Source organism: Erpetoichthys calabaricus, chromosome 17, assembly GCF_900747795.2.
Source record: "Erpetoichthys calabaricus chromosome 17, fErpCal1.3, whole genome shotgun sequence".
NCBI classification, from domain to species: domain Eukaryota; kingdom Metazoa; phylum Chordata; class Cladistia; order Polypteriformes; family Polypteridae; genus Erpetoichthys; species Erpetoichthys calabaricus.
This window is the reverse complement of record NC_041410.2, coordinates 4,348,658-4,358,379: the sequence shown is the minus strand read 5'-3', so window position 1 is coordinate 4,358,379 and position 9,722 is coordinate 4,348,658. Positions and strand designations below refer to the sequence as shown.

The following is a 9,722-nucleotide window of genomic DNA, read 5'->3' as shown; positions in this document are numbered from 1 at the left end:
TGTAATATAGCGCCTGTGCAGTAGCACCTCCCTAAATGCGCTACATGTCATTTTATTAAATATAGCGCCTTTCATGGTAACATGTCACTGAATGTACTGTGCATTACAATTATTTAATATTGTGCCTTTCACAATAAAATTCTCTTAATATCATTTATTTACCATAGCACCTTTCACAGTAAAATTCCCCAACATGGACAACGCACATTTAACATTGTTTATTTATTATAGCGACTTTTACGGTAACATTTGCCAAAATGCACTGTTCATGCATTTAATATTGTTTAATATAGCGCCTTTCATGGTGACAGTTCCCAAAATTCATTGTGTCCTACATTTATTAGTTTACTTAATATGACTTCTTTTACACTACATTTAAGTATTTATTTAACATAGCACCTTTTACGGTAACATCTCACTAAATGCACAGTGCATTACGATTAATTATTTATATACAACTAATATATATAGTGCCTTTCACAAGATTCCTTTAATATCATTTATTTATCATAGCACCTTTCACAGTAAAATTTCCCAAAATCTATGGCGCACATTTAACATTGTTTATTCAATATAGCGCCTTTCATTAAATGCACAGTGCCTGCATTTAATATTTAATATAGCGCCTTTTAGAGCAAAATGTCCCTAAATTAATGCTCATACATTTATTATTTAATATAGCGCCTTTTAAAGCAAAATGTCCCTAAATTAATGTTCATACATTTAATATTATTTAATATAATTTTTTATTTTTTTTTAATAATTTAATTTTTTGCATTTATATAGCGCTTTTCTCACTACTCAAAGCGCTCAGCAATTGCAGGTTAAGGGCCTTGCTGAAGGGCCCAACAGAGCAGAGTCCCTTTTGGCATTTACGGGATTCGAACCGGCAACCTTCTGATTGCCAGTGCAGATCCCTAGCCTCAGAGCCACCACGCCGCCTTAAATATAATAATATATAATAATATATCGCCTTTTAAAGCAAAATGTCCCTAAATTAATGTTCATACATTTATTATTATTTAATATAGCGCCTTTTAAAGCAAAATGTCCCTAATGTTCATACATTTAATATTTTTTAATATAGCGCCTTTTAAAGCAAAATGTCCCTAAATTAATGTTCATACATTTAATATTATTTAATATAGCGCCTTGTAAAGCAAAATGCCCCTAAATTAATGTTCATGCATTTAATATTATTTAATATAGTGCCTTTCACGGTAACATTTCTCGAAATACACTGTGCATGCATTCAATTTGATTTATTTAATACAGCGCATTTCATGGTGACAGTTCCCAAAATAAACCGTGTACTGCATTTATTAGTTTATTTAATATAGCGCCTTTCATAGTAACCTGTCACTGTGCACTACATTTGAGTACTTATTTTATATAGCGCCTATTACAGCAAAATTTTGCTAAATATTTATTTAATATTGTGTATTTCACAGTATAAATTCCCTAGTTGCACTGTGCCTTACTGTTAATGTCATTTATTCAATATAGCGCCTTTCCATTGCAAGTCCCATTCCCAAGGTCCTTTACACATACAGAGTATGGAGGCCACCCCAACTGGGAGTAAAGGAGCCCCCAGGGTGAAGTTTCCACAAATCCTCGTGAAGAAAGCAGCGACCAGCAGTCCACTGTAAGAAAACAGCGGACGTCCATGTTGTCAGACCACATATGGTCATCTGGCACGAGATCAGGGTGGCAGACTGAACAGCCAGCCTTGCAGTGTCTTAGGCAACAAGCCACTAGAGTGAGACCCTCAGGAGACCTGACCCTTTGTAACTAAGCCTCAAAGGTGCAGTACCAACAGCAGCCACTAGATGTGCCCCAATAGCCCTAAGTCACAATTATCCCAAAAGTGACAAGAGTGTAAAGACCACAGCGCCACCCTGCCTTCAGAAGATCTTCAGACCCTTCATCTTGTCGTATGTTGTTAAGTTGTGGCCTTGTACTAAAATCTTTCCATTCATTCAAAGTCCACACCCAGAATGACAAAGTGGATACGGGGCATTTATTAATTATGAAATCTCATATTGAGACATTTGGACCCTTCACTCAGTACTTGTTGAAGCCCCTTTGGCAGCCATTCCATCCTGGAGTCTTCATGAGTCTGACATGACCAGCATCACACCCCTGGATTTGGGGATTTCCTGCTGCTCTCCTCCGCAGATCTTCTCCAGCTCTGCCAGGTTGCATGGAGGCCACCAGTGGACGGCTACGGTCAGGGTGTGTCCCGAGTGGTTGGATTGGGTTCAAGTCTGCGCTCTGCCTGGACCCCTTGAGGACGTTCCCAAAGTTGTCCTTAAGCCAACCGTGTGTTGTCTTTGCTCTGTGACCCCCGAGGTCCGGACCCCTCTGAGCGGGTTCTCTCACTAAGGGTATCCCTGAGCTTTGCTCCATGGAGCTCGTCTCTAAACCTGACTTACCTCCCAGTCCCTGAAGGGGCTTCACCATTGGAGCGGCGGCCGCTCTCCTCCAGTCGTCACGCTGATCTTGGCTTCTCACTTAAACTCCAGGTGGACTTCCCTGTGTCTCTTATTGAGGAGGGGCTTCTGTCAGGTCACTCTGTCATAAAGCCCAGATGGGTGGTTGTCCTTCTGGAAGCTTCTCCCATCTCCACCTTGGTTCTCTGGAGGTCAGTCAGAGTGAACATTGGGGTCCTGGTCACTTCACTCACTGTGACTCTTATTCCAAGATTGCTCAGTTTGGCCGTGTGGTCAGCTCTAGGAAGAGTTGTGGTTCTGTTTAAAAATTATGGAGGTCTCTGCGCTCTTGTGAACCTTCAGTGCTGCTGCCTTCCTCAGATGGTCTCCTCGACCCACTCCTGTCTCAAAGCCCTGCAGGGCGACTCCTTTAAACCAAAGGCTGGGGACTTTCTCTGGACATTGGAGCCCACCGGTGGTCTGGGCCTGGACTGGACTGATTAGGGAAGGCACACCAAACATCTCAATGACAATCCATAGGATGGGCTGCACCCGAGTCAATGTGAGGGGTCTGAACACTCGTGCCAATGTGAGGGCTCAATGGTTTTATTTTAAATAAAGTGGCAACTAGAATTGGCTTCGTCATTCTGGGGTGTCGAGCGTCACTTGATGAAGGACGATTTTGGCACAACAAATGGTGACAAAGTGACGGAGCCTGCGGCCTTTCTGAATGCACAACTAGGGACCTTCCAGAGGGAGGGATTGCGCGGGCAGGAACAGGAGACGTAGAAGTCTGTGGTGGGAGTCTTCCGGCTGTGGTTACGGGGGGGCCGGGAAGGCAGCCAGAGCAACAGCCCCTTCCATGGAGGCCCAGTGGGCAGCGGGATTTGTCTGTCATTTCTCTCTGCTATTTTGGGCTCCCACCCGGTGCTGCTGCAGCAGGCTTCTGGCACTCTAGGAGTTAAAGGGATTGATGGACGGGACAGTTTGAATCCTTGTAATCCGACCAGGTTTGTGTTTGTAAGGAATACACGCGGAGTCCAGGACTGGAAAACCTTTGGGGTGCATTCTAATACCCAAAAGTATATGTTTGTATAATAAAAACTTATAAACACTTAGCTGTGCTACCCCTCTAAGACGAGTCAAATCAAAATAATCAAAGCAGACCTCCGTGTTAACGTGTGCATCTGCTGGAATGGATGTAGTAAGAAAATGCATTGGATTTGTCATTCCAACAGATGGTGTATCACAGACATTTGCAGTAATAAAATGCATCACTACAATTGTTTGTGATGCGCCATCTGTTGGAATGACAAATCCAATGCATATGTCCCTGTTAACTGTTATTTGGTGGGGTATTTGCTAAAGCAGTGTTAATGTTTGTGATGCACCATCTGTTGGAATGACAGAGACAGCAGCTGGACAGCCACACAGATACAAACACACAGACTCATCCTTTTACTAAGATGAACACACTGTATATATTAATCTTAATTATAAAAATGTGTGTGTGTCTGGTTGCTATGTCTCTGTCATTCCAACAGATGGCGTATCACAAACATTTGCAGTAATAAAATGCATCACAACAATTGTTTGTGATGCACCATCTGTTGGAATGACAAAGACAGCAGCCGGACAGACACACAGATACAAACACACAGACTCATCCTTTTACTAAGATGAACATACTGTATATATTAATCTTAATTATAAAAATGTGTGTGTGTCTGATTGCTATGTCAGGCATTGTATTTGTCATTCCAACAGATGGCACATCACAAACATTCGTAGTAATAAATGCATTGCATTTGTCATTCCAACAGATGGCGCTTCACAAACATTTGTAGTAATAAATGCATTGCATTTGTCATTCCAACAGATGGCGCATCACAAACATTCGTAGTAATAAATGCATTGCATTTGTCATTCCAACAGATGGCGCATCACAAACATTCGTAGTAATAAATGCATTGCATTTGTCATTCCAACAGATGGCGCATCACAAACATTTGTAGTAATAAATGCATTGCATTTGTCATTTCAACAGATGGCGCATCACAAACATTTGTAGTAATAAATGCATTGCATTTGTCTTTCCAACAGATGGCGCATCACAAACATTCGTAGTAATAAAGGCATTGCATTTGTCATTCCAACAGATGGCGCATTACGATTCCAACAGATGGCGCATCACAAACATTCATAGTAATAAATGTATTACATTTGCAATTTTAACATATTGTGCATCAAACATTTGAAGCAATAAAATGCATTGCTGCAAATGTTTAAGATGGGCCATCTGTTGGAATGACAAATGCAATGTACAGGTCTTTGTTATATGCCATTTAGTATGGAATTCAGAAAGAGCAGCGTTAGTGTTTGTAATGTGCCACCTGTTGGAATGATGGAGACACAGCAACAAGACAGACACACAGACTTAGAAAAAGGTGGAGAAAAAATGGTAGAGGATCAAGGAGGAAACCCAAGAGTTTCATCAGCGCACAGAAAACGCCAGGATGATCCCCAAGCCTTTTAGAATAACGCCAGACCTGTTAAAGGTACAATTGCAAGGACAACACAGGGTCCAGTATGTCAATAAGAACATCAGACTAACAATAAGAACTGGCGGTGCGGGGGCTTTGTGGTGGGGATGCTTCAGTAGATTTGCCGTTATTGAAGGAGCCAGCAATATTACCAGAATTTTCTTGAGGAGGTCCGTTCGTCTGTCTGTCACCTGAAACGTCATTGGGTTAAACAGAAGGACTAAAAGCCAAAAGCAAGGTGACAACTGAGTGGCCTCGTCAAAGTCTTGACCTGAACCCGTAGGACAGGAGCCGACATGAGCAGCTGGCCAGTGTGTCCGCATGAAAGCGCAGAACAATGGAGTAAGCTGCCTTCACAGTCAAAGTAATGGAGGCTTTGAGTTCTGTGACAGGTATTGACAATATGGGGACAATGACATCTTCACGTGGACTGTTGGATTACTTGAATGAAAGATGACTTAAAGCCTGCACTGGCCGCTCTCAGTCCACATCTCCCTAACATTGCATTGCGCCTGAAGGTCTGAGGCCATTCATTGTGCAAAACAGGAGAACACAGAGGGGCTCAGAAAAAAAAGGGGGGGCACAGACTTTTTCACAGCACTGTGCATGCAATGCTCTGACCACCCACTTCATGGCACGGTAGGCTTCAGATAGCGATGGCCCCCAGGCAGTGTTGGTGAATATAGCGCCTTGACCAAATCTCGACCTCGGCGACCCGCATTGCGAGCTCCGACTCTTCTTAATGTTCTTAAATGACAGAATTAAACAACAACTCACTTCTCGTTGCAGGAAAGTGAACGTCTGCCACCCCTCATCCCGAGCCCCCTCAACTCCTCGAGAAGCGCGCCATACACCGAAGCGGAGGAGGTCATGCACGTGGTGGCAGCTGTGGTCTACTCCCTCGTTTTCCTGCTGGGCACCATTGGCAATGGGCTGATCATCTGGCTGACGGGCTTCAGGATGATTCGAACGGTGAACACCATTTGGTTCCTCAACTTGGCCATCGCCGACTTCATCTTCGCAGCCTTGCGGCCCTTCGCCGTGGTCAGGGAGGCCTTGAGCTCAGACTGGCCCTTTGGGTCCACCATGTGCAAGATGAACGACTTTGTGAAGTACCTCAACATGTATGCCAGCGTCTTCATCCTCACCACCATCAGCATTGACCGCTGCATGCTGGTGGTCCACCCTGTCTGGTCACGCAACCACCGCTCCATTCGGATGGCGTCACTAGTGGCCCTGTTCACGTGGGTCATCGCCTTCTTCTTCAGCATGCCTTACCTCTTTCTGAGGGACACCACGACTGACATCCACAACAAGACGAAGTGCACCCTGAGCTTCACGGGGGACGCGGAGGAGAAGAGACGAGTGCGACTGGCAACCTACATCACCCGCTTCACTTGCGGCTTCCTGCTGCCCTTTGGCATCATCACCACTTGCTACGTGATCATCTACCTGAGGATCAAAGACAAGAAGTGGTCTCGGTCCAACCGCCCCTTTATCATCATCGTGGTGACCATCGCGGCGTTCTTTGTCTGCTGGATGCCCTATCACATCTTCAACTTTTTGAAGACCAGCAGCCTGCCAAAGGCCTTCGTCAAAGTGGGCTACCGAATTTCCTCAGGGTTGGCCTACCTGAACAGCTGCCTGAACCCCATCTTCTACTTTTTCGTGGGCTACAGCTTCAGGAAGGTGGGAGAAGGGTCCCTCCTGACATCCATGAAGAGCGTTTTCATGGACGATCCCAACCAGGCCAAGCTGAGCATCACCTCCAGTGAGAGCATCCAACTCCCGCTGCGCAAGATGACCATCACAGTGGCCAACAACAATGACAGGCACCCATCCGGCTCGGCCGCCAATTAACAAAGTGTTCAGACAGACGGACTCCGTCGCTCCGGTCACGTCCGACATTTCACCAGTAAGGGTAGCGGGCACAGGGCAGCTGCAGGAGGTTCATCGTGAAACGAAGTGACCAAACCTGTGATTTGTGATCCTTGTAGCATCTCGTCAAACGAACTTTAAATAGGCGGGTGAGCTGGCACTGCGGCCAATGCTGCAGCTGTGCCCCCCCCAATATATGCCTGTGTGGACTTCTGCATGTGCTCACCCATTGGCCTGATGCCCACATTCAGAAGATTTGCCACTTAGGACCAAAGGAGCTCCAGTGTGCACTAAATAGGACTTGTTAGAGACTGCTTTGTGTGCCCAATGCTGCCCTTCATGGATCACCATGGATGGAAAAAGTGTGCCCTGTGATAGACTGGCATCGTGCCCCGGGGTCCCTGCCTTTCACCTAATGCACAAGTGACAGGCTTTGGCCCACCTCACCCCATAAACAGATGAATACGTTTGTGTTTGTGTGCCCTGTGCCAGCCTGGCATGCCACCCAGGGCTCAGTTTTGCTGGACTTCCCCTGTAGGCTTAGAAAAAAACGATGGAGGGAGGGATCTGAAGTAACAGGAGCTGGGCTGCAAGACATGAAAGACGCCATCGCTAAACCCACCGTGGGCACATCTGAGCGGAGAAGGAGCCGCGGACCCGACAGCTGCAAATGCGACCGATGAGGCGGACTCTCAGCATCGGGCACAACTGTGGAAACGAGAAGAAGAAATAAATTAGAAAGGTTCCTAAAAATACGGAGACCCCTTCACTCTGCACACTTTATGGTGGTAGATTTCATTTTATTGGACATTTCTGCCCCTCAATCCACACTTGATACCCCAAAATGTGTGAAGACGTTTTCAGAAAGGTCTGCAAGTTTATAAAATATCAAAAAGTGAAATCCCTCCTTTCTAGAAGTCCTCAAGACCCTTTGCTGTGGCTCAGGTGTCTCCCGTTTCCTTGAAGTCTCCTTGAGATGTTTCTAGAATTTGACTGAAGCCCACCTGTGGCCCACTGAACTGATCAGAAACACCAACGTGGACCCAAGCGTGGAAGGGCGGACAATTCACACGACACGGCAGGACAAAAACCAAACCGTTAAGTCCAAGGAGCTCTCGGTGGACCTCCACGGTCAAACGTTGGTGAGGTGCAGATCAGGGCAAAGGGGGTCAAACCATTCCTGAAGCTTTGAGTGGTCTCCTGGATGGTGAAATGCAAGACGTCTGGCCCCAGCAGAACTCCTGTGATGGCACTTTGGTGGGTCGTGTGACTCCTCATGGAGACGTTTCTTAACAAAGGACCACTTTATTCTGTGATGGCCTCTTTGCTCTTTGAAAAGGCTCGGAATTTGTGGACAACGCAGAAATCTTTTAAATTACGTCAAGCGTCCAGTAGGCTGTCCAGCGGGATACGCAAGAAAACCCAAACATGGCCGGAGTTCTGATGCCAAGTTCTTTGGAAACCAGGAACCCGTTGGCGTTTCACAGATTGGTTATCATCCACAGGGAACCAAACAACAAGAGTGGCCTCCAGCCAAAACTAACGGGGGCCTTGGTCAGGGAGGTGCCTGAGAACCCAGTGGTCACTGGCCTAGAAGTCCTCTGCTGAGATGGAGGAGCCTGTCAGAAGGCCAAACATCAGTCGGGCTGGTCGGAGGCCACAGGCGAGTAAAAGGCAACGTGACGGCCCACCGGGGGTCCAATGAGACGAAAACTGAACTCTGTGGGCAGAACTCCACACCCGATGGTTGGTGAAGACCATGGACTGCTCTTCATCTGCCTATTAGTATCCCTATGGTAAAGCACGGTGGTGTAGGGACAGGGAGACTGGTGAGAATGGATGCCAGCAAACCTGCTCCAGAGTCAGGCCACCTCAGGCTATGGTGACGGGTCACCTTTCAGCATGACAATGACCTGAAGCATACAGCGAGGACAACACCGAGTGGCTTTGGCACAAGACTCCGATTGTCCTCAAGTATCCAGCTAAAGTCCACTGAACCTGCGTGGTGAGACCTGAAGATGGCGGCTCACACGCCACGTGTCCCATCCACTTGAAAGGAGCTTGAGAGGGAAGGATGTGATAGACGGCCCAAATCCAGGAGTGCAAAGCTCGTAGGGACTTACCAAGGCTTGAAGTGGGATTCGCTGGCAAAGTCCTGAATGAAGGGGTTGAAAACCTCTGGGAGGGGAGGGGGGGGGGGGGGGGGGGGGGATTTGACGTTTTGACTTTAAATAAATTAGCAGACCCTTCTGAAAACACGTTGTCACTATGGATATCTGAAGATTGGCGAGTAAGAACGTAACGTGCACCCTGAAGCAGCCATGCTGTGTGAATGCTCTCCAGGCACAGCGAGTTCAGCTCAAATCGCGGCCCCTTTTTTTGTATCGTTTTTTCCACGCCGTTGTGATTCTCCAAACACGAGACATCAGACAGACACACACACAAGCGCCTCTGTGCCGTCCGTGTTCCTCATTCCCCGCAGCTTCATTCTGTCCTTCGTACGTATGGTGAGCACTAACTGGTTGTCACCTCTCGCGTACACACAGAGACCACCCTTACGAATGAAGACAAACGGGGCGCGGCACAGACGGGTCTCACCAAGTCCCTGGGATGTCAAACTACACGACTGGTTTGCCCAACACGTCCACATCATGTAAATGAAGTCCGTGACTGCCAATTGCTGGACAAACCGTGTCACGTGACAGGGGCTTAAATCTCTCGTTTGCTGGAACTGAAAGGGTCCAACTCCGCCATCTCGTATACTCGGAGCTCTGACCTTTCAGGCCTGAAGCAGACCAGTTGGGCTCCTCTGGACTTTGTCTTTGCTGACCACAACTACACTCGGCACACGGGGGGAGGCCTCCCTAGT

General features: G+C 46.8%; 1 protein-coding gene across 1 annotated transcript; it reads left to right on the top strand.

The window, feature by feature from the left end:
- Positions 1-5,754: 5,754 nt before the first annotated feature.
- On the top strand, positions 5,755-6,937 carry LOC114668095 (chemerin-like receptor 1). Its single transcript, XM_028823722.2, has one exon. It carries the CDS (start codon positions 5,846-5,848, stop codon positions 6,833-6,835), a length of 990 nt encoding a protein of 329 aa, XP_028679555.2. The 5' UTR covers positions 5,755-5,845; the 3' UTR covers positions 6,836-6,937.
- The last annotated feature ends 2,785 nt before the right edge of the window (positions 6,938-9,722 follow it).